This window comes from Vitis riparia, chromosome 8 (assembly GCF_004353265.1).
Source record: "Vitis riparia cultivar Riparia Gloire de Montpellier isolate 1030 chromosome 8, EGFV_Vit.rip_1.0, whole genome shotgun sequence".
In the NCBI taxonomy this organism is placed as follows: Eukaryota; Viridiplantae; Streptophyta; class Magnoliopsida; order Vitales; family Vitaceae; genus Vitis; species Vitis riparia.
The window spans coordinates 10,229,381-10,250,682 of NC_048438.1; the positions used below are offsets into that span (position 1 = coordinate 10,229,381).

The window sequence follows — 21,302 nt, forward strand, 5'->3', positions numbered from 1 at the left end:
TAAAAGTTTTTGAGAATGATTTTTAAAATTTATTTTTAAATATTTTGTAGAACAAAAATTAATGAAAATAATTAAAAATAATAAAAAAATATTTTTTAAAAACATCTTATTTTATATTATTAAAAATAACAAAATATAAAATAGTTTTTTATTATCAAACACATTTTCTTGATTTTTTTAATTCTCAAAAACATAAAAGCAAGATATTAGTGTCAAACCCCCGTAACAACCATGAAAATGAGATTCCCCATTTTCAAATCTTATTCTCTTCCAAGTATAGCCCGGGGGGGCGTGGGGGTGGGGGGGTTTGGGGAGGAAAAAAGAGCTCCCTCCACCTTGTATTCTTCAGTGCCCTAGAGCTGTGACTTTGATCCTAGGATTCCCTCACAAAACGGTGTCGCAGACAAAGGCAAAGAAGGTTAAAAACTTTTTAATTGAAAAGACCATGCCCGTGGCCTCTTTTTGTGTGTGGATTATGCTTGAAAAGTGGAAGTTGTCAGAGGCAGGGGGGAGAGTGGATAAAGAGCAAGTAGGAATTGAAAGACAACAGGTGACAGGGTGCCGAAGAAGATTTTATAATTTGGAATTTTTATCAGCGATGATGGCACTGCTCAAGTCAAAAGTATGTATTTCCAACTACTCATTGAGGCCCCATCGCTTCCCATTATTATAGTGTGGAACCAATTTGGAGAAACCACCTTTTCATCCTTCTTTCCAACATATCATTATCATTTCTGGTATTTTATAACAATAGCAAACCTCTGCTTCTGCAGAGTATTGTAATGTTGAGCGTAGTGTCACCCTCACAAGCTTGATTTTTATAGTTTTGCCGGTGGAATTTTAATTCTTTCCCTGCTTTTGTTCTTGGGCTCTCAATGCATATGATTTGGGGTAGTGGCTAGAATTAAATATGGCTCGAATGATGCCATGGGAGCCCTGGTTGTGGGGCATCGTGAGGACTTTTCCATAAATCATGGTTCGAAATGTGGTATCCTGTGTCATTTGGTCAAATTATGTGTTTCAATCATTCAAATTAGGTGCCCTCAAGAGTCCAGGGTCGGCCGTTTTTGAAGCTTTGACTCAAGAAAATGTAAGAAAATTCTTAGAAAGAACTCAGAGAAGATAAGCTCAATCTCCTTTTTTGCATTTAGCTAAAATATTAAACAATTCAATCAATCGGGTTAATCGGACAAAAACTTCCTAACTTTGAAGAATTAAATTTAAGGCACTTGCTAAATAAAAACTATGATGGAAATATATATAATTAGCTTTTTGATTTATCTTTTATGCAAGATTAAGAATCAAACGGGTGAAAGTTTAGGATGGGATTCGTCTAAAACCCCAACCCCACCTGGCACTTATGATCAATGATTGTTACTTAACATAGAATACCCTCATATGCTTGGAAATCATACCTCTATTTCATAATTTTTTTTGGCATCTTCTTCCCTCTAATTAATTCTCTTTTCTTACCATCAAAATTACAGAATAAAATCCTCTTATTTGTTCAAATTTCAAAATTAGGAGCTGTTAGTAATCGTGTAGCATTTGATTTCTACATTGAGTAATAAAGTTATATTTAAATAATTTGGACAGTAATTCAAGGAGAGTATCATTTTCTAGCACCTAGTGAATAAATTGAAATATGAGACGGTCCATGTGATAAAGCTATAACCCTATGGAAAACGGACAAAGGCGCCCGATAAGGACACGTAACATGAAATCTCATCATCCTAAAGCCCGGACCTAAGCCAGAAAATCGTTGTAAAAGTTACTATTAATCAGATAGAAAAAGAAAAAAATTGTCTAAAGATTTACTGGAAAACCAATCCCAATCGCCGCCCTAGATTAAAGCAGCACACTCGCCCATCATAGAGCCCCACTCGGGGAGAGAAACTTTTAGGTAAGGCCGCGTGGCGGTACAGTGGTTGAATGGAAACGAGCGAGTAGGTCCACGAGGACACGAGAGAGAAAGAAAGGGAAAAAGAAAGAAATTTCCGGGAAAAGGAAAGAGACGAGAGGGGATAGATTGAGTGGTGGAACGAAGAATAGAGAGAGTCGCACTTTTCAAGGGTTTCTGAATTTTCGATCCGTCCAAACATTAATGGCGATGTTTCTTCTCAGGAAATAAGTGTTCGGGCTGCGTAGAGAATTTAATTTAATTTTTTTTCTCTGCAGACAAACAAACTTTCTGTTATCTCTGTTCTTGTTTGTTTTTTTTTTCCTTTTAATCTTGTAGTCGCAGAAGGGGAAAGGTAGGGTGAGAGATGTCGTCTCCGTTTTCTTCTTCTTCTTCTTCTTCTTCTTCAGCTACTGTGCGAGTCGAGAAGGCGACCAGCGACCTTCTCATCGGTCCTGATTGGACTGTGAACATCGATATTTGTGATACGATCAATTCTAATCATTGGTACGCTATTTAGTTTTAAGCTTCAATATGTATGAGTTGACTTATTGTTTTTGTGTTTCTTTCTTTCTTTTTTCATTTTAGGGTTTCTGTTTTATCAAAAAGAAGGAGATGTTTGTGTTTGATGATATCTTTATTTTTTTAATCTGAAACGATTACTTGTTGGTTTTTTTTTTGTGATTTACTTATTTATTTTTTAAATTTTTTGTTTTTCGTAATATGTTTGTATGTTTTAATATGAAGCTCTCTGTAGGCTTATGAAGTACGAAAACGTAATTTAGTTTTCCCCTCTGATTGGTAGATGAGATAGTTGGGGAAAGAAATGAGAAAAAATTGAACTCTATGCTTTATGTTGGTTTGGTTTGTGAAAAGTCAAAAGTTTCTGTCGCCAGTGCTAACTAATTGACTCATTTATTAGCTTTAGAAATAAGAAAAAAATGTAAGATTTCATGGGATTTGGAGTTATTGGTGAGCTTTCGTTTTAGTTGTGCCTCCTTTGTTTGAAATTTTTTTAGCAGCATGTTAATTTCTAAAAACTGAAAGTAAAATAAAAACTTTTCCGGTTTGCTAATGAGTTTATGTTGAATCCCTCAGGCAGGCTAAAGAGGTGGTTAAAGCTGTGAAAAGAAGATTGCAGCATAAGAATCCTAAAGTTCAACTACTCGCATTGACGGTACTGTTAATTGGAACATGCTATCTTTCGATTTTGTTCACGCAAGTGAACTTGTGTGCTAGAAACAAATTAGACTGAATGCTTTTGATGTATTCTTACCACAATATCATTGTGCAAGATCATAGTATGTTATTGGTTTAGCTTCACGATTTATGATGCTGCTGTGCTGGGATTTGGCTTTAGATTTAGTTAATTTCATCACATGTACTTTGCAGCTTGTGGAAACCATGGTGAAGAACTGCGGCGATTATGTCCATTTTCAAATTACTGAGAGGGCTATTCTACAGGAAATGATAAAAATTGTGAAGAAAAAGGTAAAAATTCTGCAACAGTTTTTGTAATTACTTCAACATTAGATGTATGATTACTCTGATTCAAACTTTTATAGGTTTTAGTTTCCATTTGAGTCCTTTGTTGCATTCTTTGGTTTCATCCATCATAAAAAGGCACTTGTTCTTGTTTATCATACCACAGATATTGTTGGTGTGATGCTGTAAATTAGCAGTCTAATATCATAAATAAATCAAACTTACTAAAATGTTATATTAAGTATATTTACATCTATTGCAAATGGAATAATTTTTTTGTGCTTGAATTGCCAATGGTTATCTGGCCAAAAGTATCCTGTGACATCCCCTAGGAGTAGTTGAATGTCCAGAGGCATCATGAAGTGAAAAAGGGCAGCAGAGTTATGGAGACTCATTATAGATGATAAAAAAGGATGAAATAAAATTTCCAATTCCTCAAAAGGAAATCATTCGATTGGTTGGCTTTCTGGAATTGATGAGTACTATCTGTTTCCAATAACCTGTGGACTGATATACTTGAAATCATGTTTAAGTAGGGGTGGTCATGTTTGGCCCTCCTCAACTGGTAGCCTGGGAATTATTCATGGAAGGTCAGTATCGCTGCAACTGCCATGAAGGTGGAACCCAGTGGTGGATTTGACGAGACACCACTGAGTGACTTGCTTGGCTTTCCTGTAAATGATGGTTGTATTGGTCGTACCACATTGGAGGTAAAATGGGTCTCAATTGTTCTTTCATGAAAATTCTGAGTTTTCAATGCCATGCATTGGTAATGGCCTGGTCTGTCCTACAGATATGTTTAAGTTATGCCCATTCTCAAATGATAGATTTTATCATTTACCTCTCTAATTCTCTTAAATGTGGATTTCATTTAAGGTTCTCTTACAGTTGAACAATTTTATGATGGAAATCTAATTTGTTTCTTAAATTTTTCTTAATAATTGTCAATTTCTGTTGTTATTTTGTTTTTTTAAAAAAAAAAAAACAAATTATGTGATGTTTCTTTAATTGCTCTTCTAGTTAACAACTTCCATCTCAACTTAAAACACAAACATTTGGTGGATGGATTTTTCAGGCTGATATGCAGGTGAGAGAGAAAATCTTGGCCCTGCTAGACTCTTGGCAAGAAGCATTTGGTGGGCCAGGAGGAAAACATCCTCAATATTATTGGGCATACGAGGAGCTAAGAGTAAGCATACATTCAATAATGTTCCATTCTTTTTACTTTATTATTTCTCTCTCCAGGTTGGAGATAAACAGTTGCTAGTGTGCCTGGGTTTGTTTGGATGGGTTTGACACCTTTTTCTTGTATCAGACTATGACATGATAAGCTAACATGATCCTTAATAAAACTAAAGTATTTTAGGTCATTGCCTGTTTGAAATTTGGCAGTGGGGGGACCATCTACCCTAATAAGCATTTGTTCAACCCACAACCACAAGATCAGTAATCAAATGTGACTATTTTCTCCTTGTCATCATGCCAATTCAAGATGTATCTTTCAGATAATGGGACCATCTTGTTGTGTTAATTGTATTGAACACTGTCACATGTGATGTGCCTTGACATATTTTTCATTCCCCCTTCTATTACTAAGCCTCTATGTTGATATTGAATAGGAAGGTTATCTATATACATTTTTTTTTTATGGACAACAAGGTAATAATTGCTTTATGATCAATGGTTGTATTGATTCCAGCGTGCTGGAGTAGAATTTCCCAAGCGTTCATTAGATGCTGCTCCAATATTTACACCACCTGTTACCCATCCAATTGTAAGACATCCTCAATCAGGATACGGAATGCCGAGCAATTCTACCAGAAGGCTTGATGAAGCAATGGCATCAGAGATGGAAAGTGTCAGGTGGGGGTTTCACTTTGATCTACGATTCATTGGCTGCTCCTCTGTTGTTTGCTTTTGTTTTTTTGCTTCATTCTTTTCCTTGTTTTTTGGGTGGGCAGGGCTTCTGTTCTAATTTTGGTTTTAATATGTGTCTCTCTTTATTGTTTGATATTCTCTCTTCTACCCTTTTAGTTTAGCAAGCATGGATTCCATGCAGGAGGTTATGCAGCTCCTAGCTGATATGCTGCAAGCTGTGGACCCAAGTGATCGTCAGGTATGTGCAGTGCTGTTTAATGTCATTAACAAATTGTAAGTAAATTCTTGCTTAGTTGCCTATTGTTTGTTTAATGCTTGTAGGCTGTAAAAGATGAAGTGATAGTTGATCTTGTTAATCAATGCCGTGCTAACCAAAAAAGGCTGATGCAGATGCTAACTTCAACAGGGTAAGTGCTTTCAGATATCCTTCTCTTCACCACCCATTTGGCAAGGGTTCAGCTATTACACATGTTTTGTTCTTATTACGATTCAGAGCTTAGGGCATTCAAGAAATTGATGTGTCTTTGCACATGTATGCATGTTCGTCTCTTTGAATGGTGCCATGTCATGTTCATTTCTTAGAATGTATTTCTGGTTTTGTGGCAGGGATGAGGAACTTCTTGGTCGAGGTCTTGAATTAAATGATGGCCTCCAAAGTTTGCTTGCAAAGCATGATGCTATCCTTTCTGGTTCCCTTGCCAAATCTGGTAACAAATTTCAGCCCTCAGCAGCCGGATATAGGTTCTTCCAGCCCCAAACCGGCTGAATTAAAAGAGACTCTCCCAAGATCAAATGCTAACCCCTCTACGCCAGTTGCTGCTGTGACAAAGATCCAGGCTGAAGAAGAGGAAGATGAGGAAGATGATTTTGCACAGCTGGCCAGAAGGTAGCTCATGAATAACCAGTAGTTCATCTGATATTCCTCTAGGGATGGTAGAATTACCCTTTTTTGGTTTGTGCATGTCACAAACATTTACAACATGCTGCAGTTCCATCACACAATATGATGATCTGAGATCATGCCAGAAAATTTAGCCCTATCAGTTGATTGTAGGCATATTGTTTCTTCAGCCTTAGATGGTTGGTAGATAATGAGGAGACTGCTGAAGACGTAGGTAGATGATGTGCAATCGTAGATAATAACTACTTTTGGCCTGGTGGATCACTATTGGAGCTATGTTATCAACTCGTTGACATGTTCTTCTGACCTTTTGGTCTAGAATGACAGATTTAATCTGTTACAGTTTGTTTCTTAATCAATGCTCATTTTCTCCTATAAATGCAGGCACTCCAAAACCCGGGCCACACCTTCTCAGAGCACCTCTACTGGAACCAGTGATAGTACCAACATTACAACTTCAATCACACCAGCCAGCTCAACCTCTGATCCCGGCAATGCATTAGCTGTTGTTCCAGTATCTCCTGCACCAGTTAAGACCACAAAAGAGCAAGACATGATTGACCTTCTGAGTCTCACCTTATCAACAATATCAACCTCTCACGAGCCACAAACTCCATCATCTTCTAACCCAAGCTTGCAGCAAGTGCCTGTTTCTACAACAACGCAGGAGTATCCTTATTCTTCTGCGACTTATTCTGGAAATCAAGGACAGGTTCCCTACAGCAATTATGTTGTTCCTTGGGCCCAGCCTCAACAAACACAGTCTCAACCACAGCCTCAGCCACAACCACAACCACAGCCTCGACCTCAATATCCACAGTACTCATATGGCTACCCCCCTCCTCCATGGGCTGCTACCCCTGGTTATTCTAACCAAAATCCTTCATCCTCTGGTTACATGTATTCAACTTTGCAAGTCAACTCAAATACATCTTATATGCCAATGCAAGGGCCTAGACCATTGCAGCAGTATAATTCATTTTCCTCAAAAGGAAACAATGGGCTGGCGATGAATGGAGATGGACGGGTGCCCGGTCCTAGGAATCCTGCCCCTGCATCAGGAAACAAACCTTTTATTCCTTCATACAGATTATTTGAAGATCTTAATGTTCTTGGCAATACAGATGGAAGGCTGAAGATGACGAGTAGTGCGTCTCCAAGCTTGTCGGGAACTTCAAGTCAAGGTATGGTGGGTGGAAGGAAATGAGTTCTTCAAATAATGAATGCTGAGCTTGTGCAAACAGGACTCGATACATGTGAATATGGTGTATATCAGCTTCTTTTATAAACTTGGAATGTATTTAAAGTCCTTTATATTGATACAATCATAGGTTTTTCCATTGTCTATCACCATCATTGTTGCCATCCATATGTGGCTCCTGCCAGTGAATACTTGTTCTTGGAATTTGGCAGCCACGGTTGCCCTTATTCCTAGGCCATGTTGCAGCCTTGTCTTACTCTATTGCCAAAGTTCTTAGATTGCAAATTGGATGAGCTTTATTGTGTGAGCATGCCTCTTGTGTGACCTTTCAAGGAATGACTAGAATTCATGCTTTATTGCGTTGCTTACTAAAATTAAAGAACAAAGTTTTACCTCTAAATTTTTTGCTTATGTGATGTTTAGAAGTCTTTCTAAGCGAGCCTTTTAGGAGCGTCACGATATGCACAAGTGACAAAGCACGCCAAACATAACTTTTTACAGGGTACAAACCCACCTAATTTTGTATTGATTCTCAAGTGACAAAAAAAATAGTCAAATTAAATTGATAGAAGGCATCACAAGCATAAAGTTTAATCCCAAATTCCTTTTTATTGTGCAGCACTTAGAAGCCCTTATAGCTAGCCCTCCACAAGCTGCACTAATAGCAACATAAAAAATCTGGTTTTAAAAATCAAATCGGATCGACTAATCGCAGTTCTGATCTAATCCGATGAATTAGGCCAAAAGGTAGTGGGATCAGAATTGGACTGATTAAACCAACGATCCAACGGGCGAAGTTCAACCAATATTTTTTTTTTTTTTCCAACAACCCCTCCCACATGACAGCCCTAGTTGCTACCTCCCACTGTCATCGGCATCGAGCTGTTGTCGCTGGCCATTGGTCGATCGGATGTTACTCCCTGTCACACCCCAAGACCCACTCCAAGGGCGTGACGGTCATTTCACACTTCAAACCTGAAGGCTTATAGTGTAACATGACCCAAACACTTATCTTGTAATCGGAAGTTACCAATTACCAAGTACCTGTTCAGAGTAGCGGAACAAATCTAAAATCCTCAAAATTCAATTTCAAAACTAAAACATCCACTATCAAAAATCCATTGTCCAAATATTTGCAAACTTAAATAATTCAAGTACTAGAACAAATTTCAAAATCTCCAAAACTCAACTTCAATCTAACATAAAATTTAAAGGATCAATATCCAAATAGCTTCCAAATACCAAAAGATCCAAATGAACATAACTAAAGTTAAACAAAATCCAACATAAAATCCTAAGTCAAATCCTAATGATGACCATTCCTCAGCCTAGTCATCACTCCTCACCCGAACTAAGAGTACCTGAAAAAAAATTTCAACAATTGGGAATGAGCTCACAGCCTAATAAGGAATATTAATGCAATTCATGGATCAAATATTTTCATCTCAAATAGGAGATATCATTTTTTTTTTCTCATCAAATATCAGAGTTTCAAAAATACTAATATATTCAAAATTCAACCAACCATTTTCATATCAAATTCAAACACTTTCACATAAGATTCAATCAAATCCATTCAATTTTCATTACTCTGGTTATCAAATATCAAATGCCTAATTAGGTGGGACTTTTCAAATGGGTGGCTAGCCTCAAATTGTTTCTGGTGGAAGGAACCAAACACTACTAGTACTAGTAACCTCTAACCGAAACCCCTAGAGGCTGAGGTTCAAATCAATTACATTCCCCACCAAGAAATGTAAATGTCAACTATTATATCCCGTTGACAATGGCCAAAAGTCAACTATTATATCCCGTTGACAAGGACCAAACAAACCAGAGTCAAATATTTATTTCATTTATTCAAATTTACAACATATAATATCTCCACCTTTATTTGTCAAAAACATAATATAAAATTCTAACATACTTTTCATGCAGAACGAGTTTGATCCATGCATAAAACGGAATATAACTCAAACGTTGTCAAATACTATATATATATATAAATTGTTTCAAAAAATGAATTTAACAACTGCATTAATTCCCCTTACTTCAAAATATACAAAGACCTTGAAAGAAAAATTACCCTGAAAAGTCTACTCCTCACCTAACACAATAAAAAGACCACTATTACTATTTACCTCAAAATATAAATCTGATAATCCTAAAAATTTCTAAATGTTAAGATTAATATTTCTGATTAACAAAATAATAATTTAATTACTCTATTCCTTATTTAATTAAAATTAATAAATTCTCAATTTGTTCCTAATAACACATTACTAATTTAATTAAATTACAATTTTATTTTATTATAAAATTCTATATAATATATATATATATATATATATATATATATATATATATATATATATTGCTAAATCTCTCATTCTATTTATTACAAAAAAAAAGACCATTATTACTATTATCTTATTTATTAATCTAAAACTAAATATTATTATTATTTTTTTAATTAACCAATTCAAAAGGCACTCATGTCTCGGGTACACCAAACCAAAAAAGCAAGTTTTTTTTTTTTTTCATTGCTATCATCATGATTCATTATATATATATATATATATATATATAAAGGCTTCCTTCCGATACACGCCTTTTTTTTTTTTTAATAAAATTAACCCTAACCTAAAATCGAAACTTTCCAAGGAATTTTTTTTTTCATCTAATAAAATTTAAGATCTCCCAAATTCCAACAATAAAATCAAAATCTTAAATTTTTTATTATTTTGATATTAAAACGAATTAAAAATAAAATAAACTAACCCTAATCTAGATTTGGGTTTTCCAAAAGATATCTAATGTATTTGAAATTAACCAATGAATCTAAAATATTAAACTAGGGATTAGAATCTTACCTATAAAGATCTGTTCTTCAACCCTGAAATCTGACTCCAACCTTACGTTCTCTGAAATTCTGCAAACAGGAACTCTATTCAGAAAAGAACGGAAAGAATAAAATTTCTAATTTATACCTAGGGTATTTATTCATAAAATTACACTTTTACCCCTCTTCCTTTTTATTAAATTAATTAATTAACTAATTTAATTATTATTAGTAATTTCCTAAATTACCCTTAAAAGAAAATGCTTGGGCGTTACATCCTCCCCTCCTTAACAAAAGTTTAGTCCTCTAAACTTGACATACCTGAGTCTTGAAATAATTGAGGATGTTTTTCTCTCATCTCTTCTTCTAACTCCCAAGTAGCTTCACGAACACTATGGTTACTCCATTAAACCTTTACCAATTTGACAACAGCATGACGTAGTACTTTATCCATTACATCTACAATCTGAACGGGCACTTCTTCATATGTCAAGTCCTCAGAAATTTGAATAGGCTCTTACTCCACAACATGAGAGGGATCATAATTATACTTCCTCAAGGTTGAAACATGGAAAACATTATGAATCTTAGATAGACTTGGGGGCAAGGCTACTTTATATGCCAAAGTGCCTACTCTTTCTAATATTTCAAATGGACCCACAAAACGAGGACTAAGTTTTCCTTTTTTTCCAAATCTCATCATAGACTTCATAGGTGAAACTTTCAAGAACACATGATCACCCACCTCAAACTCCAAATCTCGCCTATGATTATCAGCATAACTCTTATGTCTACTTTGAGCTGCTTTTAATCTTTCTTTAATCAAAGCAACTTTTTCAACAGTCAACTGCACAAGTTCAGGCCCCAAAAGTTTCCTTTCTCTAACATCATTCCAATAGATAGGAGATCGACATTTTCTACCATACAATGCCTCAAAAAGTGTCATCCCAATACTAGCTTGAAAACTATTGTTATAGGCAAACTCTACTAAAGGTAAATGATCATCCCAATTACCTTGCAGATCCAAAATACAAGCTCTCAACAAGTCTTCCAAAACCTGAACTACCCTTTCTGATTGGCCATCAGTTTAAGGATGGAAAGCAGTACTAAAACTCAACTTAGTGCCCAAAGCTTTTTGTAGACTATGCCAGAATCTAGAAGTGAAACGAGGATCTCTGTCAGACACTATAGAAACTGGTACTCCATGCATTCTCATAATCTCCTTCACATAAAGAGAAGCTAAACGATCTAAAGAAAAGTTGACTTTCATAGGCAAAAAGTGAGCAGACTTTGCCAACCGATCAACAATCACCCAAATAGCATTATTACCCCCTAAGGTTCTTGGCAATCCTATCACAAAATCCATGGTAATATGCTCCCACTTCCACTCAGGAATAGCAAGTGGTTGCAAAGACCCTACTGGTCGCTGATGCTCAGCCTTCACCTGTTGACACACTAAACACTGAGCCACAAATTGTGCAATATCACGTTTCATACCTGACCACCAATAGTTTTGCCTCAAATCCTTGTACATCTTTGTCCCTCTTGGGTGGATTGCAAACTTGGAACAATGAGCTTCCTCTAAAAGCTCCCTCCTTAAGTCTTCATCATTTGGGACACAAAGTCTAGTCCTAAATCTCAAGATCTCATCATCTGACAAAACAAAATCAGGCTTACTGCCCCTCTTAACTTCCTCCATAACTTGCACTAATTGGGAATCATTCTTTTGTAGGGTCTTAATTCTCCCAACTAAGTCTGGTTGTACTCTGAAATTTGCTACAAGTGCTCCTAAGCCCATAACTCGAAAGTGGACTTGTAAACTCCTCAATTCTTCAAGTAACTGCCTTTGACAGCCTCTAATAGCTGCTAGAGAACCAACTGACTTCCTACTCAAGGCATCAACTACAACATTCGCCTTCCCAAGATGATACTGAATAATACAATCATAGTCCTTAAGTAGTTCTATCCATCTTCTCTGTCTCATGTTCAACTCCTTTTGGGAAAATAGATACTTCAAACTCTTATGATCTGTGAATATCTCACAAGTTTCACCAAAAAGAAAATGTCTCCAAATCTTAAGTGCAAAAACCACAGCAGCTAACTCCAAATCATGAGTAGGGTAGTTCCTTTCATAAGGCTTCAACTGTCTAGAAGCATAAGCTACAACTCTCCCATGCTGCATAAGAACACAACCCAAACCCTGATGAGAGGCATCACTATACACCACAAATCCTCCTGAACCTGAAGGGATAGTCAAAATAGGAGCTGACACTAATCTATTCTTCAACTCTTGAAAGCTACATTCACAATCATCAGACCACTCAAACTTAACTCCCTTCTGTGTCAACTTAGTTAAAGGTAGGGCAATCTTAGAGAACCCTTCTATAAACCGCCTATAATAACCAGCAAGTCCCAAGAAACTTCGAATCTCAGTCACAGTACTAGGTCTTCTCCAATTAGCTACAACATCTACCTTTCCAGGGTCAACTGAGATGCCATCATTGCTTACCACATGCCCAAGGAAAGAAATTCGGTCTAACCAAAACTCACACTTCTTCAGTTTAGCATACAACTGCTTATCTCTGAGGGTCTGTAATACAATACTCAAATGACCCTCATGCTCTTCTCTACTTCTTGAGTATACCAAGATGTCATCTATAAAAACCACCACAAACTGATATAGATAGGGCTTGAATACCCTATTCATTAAGTCCATAAAAGCAGTAGGTGCATTAGTCAAACCAAAATGCATAACCAAAAACTCATAATGCTCGTATCTAATTCGAAAAGCAGTCTTGGGTACATCTTCACTTCTAACCCTTAACTGATGATAACCAGACCGAAAATCAATCCTAGAGAACACACAAGCACCTTGTAGCTGATCAAACAAATCATCAATCTGAGGAAGGGGATACTTGTTCCTCACTGTCACCTTATTCAACTCTCTATAGTCAATGCAAAGTCTCATTGAGTCATCCTTCTTTTTCACAAATAGAACAGGAGCTCCCCAAGGTGAAACACTGGGCCTGATAAAACCCTTGTCTAATAACTTCTGAAGCTGAACTTTCAACTCCTTAAGCTCCACAGGTGCCATCCTGTATGGGGCCTTAGACATAGGACCTGTTCCTGGTACCAGATCAATGGTGAACTCCACCTTTCTCTCTAGTGGCAAGCCAGGAAAATCCTCTAGAAAGACATCAGGATACTCCATTACTATGGGTATGTCTTCCAACTTCAAATCACTTTCATTACTCATCACACTAGCCAAAAATCCTTGGCAACCCTTCTTGAGCAAGCTACTAGCTCGCAAGGCTGAAATCATACACAGTGGTCTGTCCACATGCTTCCCTTCAAAGCTAAACTTAGGCTGACCAGGAATACTAAACGTCACCCTTTTCTCAAAACAGTCAACAGAGGCATGGTAGGAAGCTAACCAATCCATCCCCAAAATCACATCAAAATCCTGAAGGTCAAGGAGTACTAAGTCAACTGGCATTTCCCTATAACCAATCATCAGAATACAATTTCTAAGCATTCTACTGGCCACAACAGAATCTCCCACAGGAGTAGCAACAATCAAATCAAAGTCCATGCTAGCAACAGGCAAACCCAACAAACCAACAAAAGATACTGAAACAAAAGAGTGTGTTGATCCAGGATCAATCAAGACTCTAGCAAATAAGGTGTGGATTCGGAGAGTACCTGTCACCACATCAGAAGTGGCCTGAGCATCTCGATGAGTCATAGCAAACACCCGTCCTTGGGCTTTGGGTTTCCGTTTATCCTCCTTATTTTCCTCTTTAGGCTTCCCAGTGATGAAATTCCTATTCTCTGGACAATCTCTGATCAAATGTCCTTGCTTCCCACAACCAAAGCAAGCTCCAATCTCTCTATAGCATGGCGTACCCCCATGCTTCTTACCACAAGTAGGACAAGCCCCATCTAAATTCTGCGCTGTCTTTCCTTTATTCTGATTTCTTCCTGATGTAGACCTTTGTTGTGCTTGATTACCATGAGCACCATCACTCCTATTTCGCTTCCTTTGTTGTTCCCTATACTGATGAAGCTCCTCATTATCTTTCTCTGCTATAAGGGCTCTATCAACAACCTCTGAATAGACACCAAGCTTCAGAATAGATATTTTGTTCTTCAAATAAGGCTTCAATCCATCCTGAAACTTTAATGCCTTTTCCTCCTCTATAGCAATCAACTGTGGGGAAAAACGTGATAACTCTGTACATTTGGCCTCATACTGAGCCATAGTCATATCCCCCTGTTCCAATCGAATAAACTCTCCCACCTTCTGCCGCCTAACACTGTCAGGGAAATACTTCTTGTAGAAAGCCTCCCTAAATTGTCTCCATGTTATGGGCCCCTAATCCTCCAAAAGTCTCCTAGTCATACGCCACCAATGATTTGCCTCTTTATCCAACATAAAAGTTGCATAAGAGGCTTTTTGCTCCTCAGAACAATCAATGACATCAAAGAATTTCTCTATTTTCATAATCCAAGCCTCTGCCTCTGTTGGATCTGAAGTACCAGAAAAGTAAGGAGGACCCAATTTCTTGAAGTCATCAAAAGAGCTACCCCTAGAAGATGAAGATTGTCCTTGACCATTACTTCTAGTAGCTCTAGCCTGACGCTCAACCAAGCCAGCCAAAGTCCCTAAATATCTATAAAGCCCTTCAGTACTCATAAGGGGCAAAGCCTCAGGTGGAGAAGGTACATCATCATTAGTCTGACTGTTTTGGGAAGATGCAGGTCTCCTCGGTGGCATGGTGTCCTATAAAGCAACAGGTGTAACTAAATTATTCACTAAGAAGTCAAATAAGCAAATTAGAACTGTAAGGAATAAAAGGAATCAGACTAGATGAAGTTGAAACTTAAACTAATGCGTCACTCATCTATTCCCAAAGGTAAACTAAACAAGTTCCCATCAAGATCACAACCTAAAGCTCTGATACCACTCTGTCACGCCCCAAAACCCACTCCAAGGGCGTGACGGTCATTTCACACTTCAAACCCGAAGGCTTACAGTGTAACATGACCCAAACACTTATCTTATAATCGGAAGTTACCAATTACCAAGTACCTGTTCAGAGTAGCGGAACAAATCTAAAATCCTCAAAATTCAATTTCAAAACTAAAACATCCACTATCCAAAATCCATTGTCCAAATATTTGCAAACTTAAATAATTCAAGTACTAGAACAAATTTCAAAATCTCCAAAACTCAACTTCGATCTAACATAAAATTTAAAGGATCAATATCCAAATAGTTTCCAAATACCAAAAGATCCAAATGAACATAACTAAAGTTAAACAAAATCCAACATAAAATCCTAAGTCAAATCCTAATGATGACCATTCCTCAGCCTAGTCATCACTCCTCACCCGAACTAAGAGTACCTGAAAAAAATTTCAACAATTGGGAATGAGCTCACAGCCCAATAAGGAATATTAATGCAGTTCATGGATCAAATATTTTCATTTCAAATAGGAGATATTATTTTTTTTTTTCTCATCAAATATCAGAGTTTCAAAAATACTAATATATTCAAAATTCAACCAACCATTTTCATATCAAATTCAAACACTTTCACATAAGATTCAATCAAATCCATTCAATTTTCATTACTCTGATTATCAAATATCAAATGCCCAATTAGGTGGGACTTTTCAAATGGGTGGCTAGCCTCAAATTGTTCCTGGTGGAAGGAACCAAACACTACTAGTACTAGTAACCTCTAACCGAAACCCCTAGAGGCTAGGGTTCAAATCAATTACATTCCCCACCAAGAAATGTAAATGTCAACTATTATATCCCATTGACAAGGGCCAAAAGTCAACTATTATATCCAGTTGACAAGGGCTAAACAAACCAGAGTCAAATATTTATTTCATTTATTCAAATTTACAACATATAATATCTCCACATTTATTTGTCAAAAACATAATATAAAATTCTAACATACTTTTCATGCAAAACAGGTTTGATCCATGCATAAAACGGAATATAACTCAAACGTTGTCAAATACTATATATATATATATATAAATTGTTTCAAAAAATGAATTTAACAACTGCATTAATTCCCCTTACTTCAAAATATGCAAAGACCTTGAAAGAAAAATAACCCTGAAAAGTCTACTCATCACCTAACACAATAAAAAGACCACTATTACTATTTACCTCAAAATATAAATCTGATAATCCTAAAAATTTCTAAATGTTAAGATTAATATTTCTGATTAACAAAGTAATAATTTAATTACTCTATTCCTTATTTAATTGAAATTAATAAATTCTCAATTTGTTCCTAATAACACATTACTAATTTAATTAAATTACAATTTTATTTTATTATAAAATTCTATAATATATATATATATATATATATATTGCTAAATCTCTCATTCTATTTATTACAAAAAAAAAAAAGACCATTATTACTATTATCTTATTTATTAATCTAAAACTAAATTATTTTTTTTTTAATTAACCAATTCAAAAGCCACTCATGTCTCGGGTACACCAAACCAAAAAAGCAAGTTTTTTTTTTTTCCATTGCTATCATCATAATTCATTATATATATATATATATATATATATATAAAAGGCTTCGTTCCGGCAGACGCCTTTTTTTTTTTTTTTTAATAAAATTAACCCTAACCTAAAATCGAAACTTTCCAAGGAATTTTTTTTTTTTTCATCTAATAAAATTTAAGATCTCCCAAATTCCAACAATAAAATCAAAATCTTAAATTTTTTATTATTTTGATATTAAAACGAATTAAAAATAAAATAAACTAACCCTAATCTAGATTTGGGTTTTCCAAAAGATATCTAATGTATTTGAAATTAACCAATGAATCTAAAATATTAAACTATGGATTAGAATCTTACCTATAGAGATCTGTTCTTCACCCCTGAAATCTGACTCCAACCTTACGTTCTCTGGAATTCTGCGAATAGGAACTCTATTCAGAAAAGAACGGAAAGAATAAAATTTCTAATTTATACCCAGGGTATTTATTCGTAAAATTACACTTTTACCCCTCTTCCTTTTTATTAAATTAATTAATTAACTAATTTAATTATTATTAGTAATTTCCTAAATTACCCTTAAAAGAAAATGCTTGGGCGTTACACTCCCCCACCTGCAGAACCCCCCGCTGGAAAACACCCACCCTCTTCCCCTTCTTTCCCTTTTTGGTCCCCCCTCTCCTCCCTTCCTTTTCCGATTTTTTTTTATTTTTTACCATCATCTCATTATTATTTTTTTTTTTTTTACTTTATGATTTTAATTTAAATTAATGAAAACATTATAATTTTAAATAATTTTTTTATTTTGAAATAAGTTTTTGATTTAAAAATAAATTTTCAATTTTCAATTTTTAAATTAAAATTATGGTTTTAATTTAAATTTTTAATTTGAAACTAATTTTCAAATAAAATTTTAATTTTAAAATAATTTATAAATTATATATTTATGACGTCATCAGTTCAACGGTGATCCATTGTCGGTCCGACCAATAAATCATAAACTAATAACTTTTCCTATTCAATAATTGGTTTAATTTTAAAAATATTACAAAAAAAAATGAACTCCTTATAGGAAAATCCCTGCTTAACTTATATTTGGTCTTTAAAGTAATTACAAGAAAATGGTTAAAGCTTTTTCTTAACAAGATTTTCACTACTTTTCTTAGTCGATAGCATAATCATTCCACTATCATAATCCACATTCTAGGTGGTGCTTCAACCCATGGCTTCGATCATTGTCCCAAGTCCTAGGAGTTGCATTCCTTGCTCCGACTCTTGTCTTCCGTAGCGAATGTTGCATTGTTTACTTCTGCTCATGCTACATGAATAACGCTCGATAGTTTATTCTAAGTCATGCTACTTATCTTAGTTTCACAATTGCACATCATCCGTCCCATTAATGTAGTAAATTGTTTGGCTTTTATTATATGTCTAGTGAGCATATCAATCACCATGTCCTGTGTCGAATTTCTTACCACATCTCATGCCAAGGATGATCACCTTGATGCGCCAACAACCTCTTTCTTAGGCTTCCATGATGCGAGTGTATCACATCCTTTATGCATTAAATAATATTTTGAAAGGCTAAAAGCAAGACTCCCAAATGACATGAGGTGTAAGCCTCAAGATGAAGCAAGGCATAAGTCTAATTTAAACAAAATAATAATAATAATAATAATAATAGTAATAATAAGAAGAAAAAAATTTCAAAAAATAAAAATACTAATAAAAGCATATAAAAAATAAAAAATAAATAAAAAATTATAATAACCAAATTAATTACTTATCATTATGAATAGTTTCTAATTTAGTTTCTTTAATACTAGCATTGCAATCAATAATGGTATCATTCAAGGAATAACAATTATATCCAAATGCTTCATAATCCTTTGTATTAATGTTAGTTTATGCATTTTTTTTAATCTATCCATTGTAGTGGCCTTCCTCTTTATTTATCAATTACTAGTAAGTGCCTACATACAATGCACCTGACCTTAGAAAATATCATTCAAAATGGAATTTTAGTATTTGAATATAAAAATAAAAAAAATAATAATATTTGAATATTAAACAAAATTGACAATATTTTTTATTATATGGTCCATAATTGTTTTTAAAAAGAAAGTTATGTTAAATCTTGTGAAACTTTAAAATTTGATGTTGCCAAATTACATAATTTTTACAAATACCCACTTATAAAACTTTGTACATCTTTGAATTAATCTCTAAATCCCATAAAATCATAACATTTAAAAAAAATGTAATTTTAGCTACATAAATTTTGAATAAACTAATATTAACTGCTAAGAAATAGAAAGTGTCATCTAGCTAGAAAGAGCATTAAAACCAATCCATATGAAATTATAAAAATTTGTAAAAGCTTGAAAACATAAACAAAAATGTTGTTCTCAAAATACAACAAGCTTACTATTTTGTTGAAAGGAAGCTTCAATTAAGAATTGTCTAGAGAGACTATACCTGTTTGTATTTGGGCTGGAAATTGTTGATTTTGTTAAATGTAGTAGTTTGTTATTCTCCTTTTAATCACTGTGTTGTTATTCTTCTACAAGGAATAAAATAAAGTCAAGACAGAGGGGAGATTAAATACAAAACACAATAGAAATAAAACTCACTAACTCATGCTTCAAATCCATACAAGAGTCTAGACGCAATTTAGATAATCTTTTGCCTAATTTATAGGATTCAAGTTATTGAGAGAGTAACATAAGTTCTAAATATGAACCAATATGAATATATGATTAAAACAAGTTGCTAGAGTTTCCTAGAAGTAGCCTCCTCAAAATACAAGTTGTTTTGAAAACTTATCTCATCATCCCACACAATATATATATATATATATATATATATATATATATATATATATATATATATATAGAGAGAGAGAGAGAGAGAGAGAGAGAGAGAGAGATTCAACATAATTGAAGACATTTAGACATGGATTGTTAATGGTGGATTATAAAGATAATTGAAATGAATAAATTATAATTGTCTTGAAATGAAAGAAAGAGTTCATGTTTTAAATGAAAACACAAAATTTGGCATTTATATGGAATATAAAGAAGTTATCAATTTCTAATCCCAAAATTCCTTTTAGCATGAAATTTGTCATCATTGTTCGTCTAATGGTGTTTATGTGTTTTTCAAGGTAAACTTCATCTGCAATGAATCTCATCAACATCCAAGCTATGTCATTGTTTTTATGAGGAATATATATGACTTCTCATAATAGTGAATTAATTAAATTATAATTGTCTTGAAAAAAAAAAAAAAAGTTCACATTTTAAATGAAAATCCAAATCTTAGCATTTATATGGAATATAAAGAAGTTATCAATTTCTAATCTCGTATTTCTTTTTAGCACGAAATTTGTCATCATTGCTCGTCTTATGGTGTTTATGCGTTCTTCAAGATAGACTTCATCTACAATAAATCTCATCAACATCCAAGTTACGTCATTGTTTTTATAAGGAATATATATAGCTTCTCGTAATAGTGGATCAATCCTTTATATAATATGGTATTTATGCCTTCTTGAAACACTAAATTGACCAAATTAGATAGCAAATTTATTTTTCCTTCGTACTTTGTTAGAAGTAAAAAGCATTGTACCTTTTTTGTTTTAGATTTGACAGAGTTAGTTACAAGACACCCAATGAGTTTTACTTTACTACTTTGTTCTTACTCGACTGTGGATGCTCAAGTTGCCTAATTGATTTTGTATTCTTTATTTATCATAACTCTTTTTGTGTATACACCATGTACACATGATTCCTGAATACTGAAAATACATACTTCTCATTTTCTTCCTCCGATCTTTAGCACCAGTAGCCTTACTTAATCACACAAGTACCCTCGTTTTTCATCTTGTCTTCAGCATGGCATGTTGCCCGCCTGTCATATGCACTACTACAAAGGCCTGTGGCATATATCAATGTAATCAAGTTGCTGACAACAGGCTTAAATTTGTCTGTACTTGATCATAATTATTGCTGCATCTAAAGCGTGCAGGGAAAACTAAAGTGAATCATAAAAAAGACTTTAAAAAAAACAACATTAATGAATTTACTCCTAAGTTATGGAAGGAAAAACTCATAATGGATATAAAATTTGTAGTTTGATGTTCAAGAGGCAAGCCGCCCTAATAGAATAAATTAGGTAAAAGAAAATTGAATTTGGTGGCATTAGTTGGACATTTTACATTTGAAGTATAGCATTAACATGTTACACCTGTTATTAGATATTTACAGCTGAAGGTATACCATTAACGGGCATGTTACATCCGTTATCAATTCCAAGTCAGAAGAATGCATAAAAGGAATGATTCCTTTCTTTTTATCTCGAGATTCATAAAGATGCCATGAATGGAATGCTCAAAATTCTATCTATGCAGCTTAAAAAGCGAGAAAAAGAAAGTAGGCGGTAATCCAAGTAATTAGCTAATTCTTCTTTCTTGCTTTTACTTTTTATCATTAGGATAGATGGTCTGAGATGATTCATGGATGCAATACAAAATGCTAGACATGGATA

At 34.5% G+C, this 21,302-nt stretch overlaps 1 protein-coding gene across 1 annotated transcript; it reads left to right on the forward strand.

The window, feature by feature from the left end:
* The first annotated feature begins 1,942 nt into the window (after positions 1 to 1,942).
* LOC117920372 (TOM1-like protein 6) lies at positions 1,943 to 7,675 on the forward strand. The gene is given in 10 exon segments (XM_034837852.1): positions 1,943 to 2,407; positions 2,999 to 3,077; positions 3,293 to 3,391; positions 4,461 to 4,574; positions 5,085 to 5,248; positions 5,420 to 5,501; positions 5,585 to 5,670; positions 5,870 to 5,953; positions 5,955 to 6,149; positions 6,549 to 7,675. Coding segments are annotated over 10 exon segments (1,866 nt in total). The 5' UTR covers positions 1,943 to 2,267; the 3' UTR covers positions 7,372 to 7,675.
* Positions 7,676 to 21,302: the final 13,627 nt, after the last annotated feature.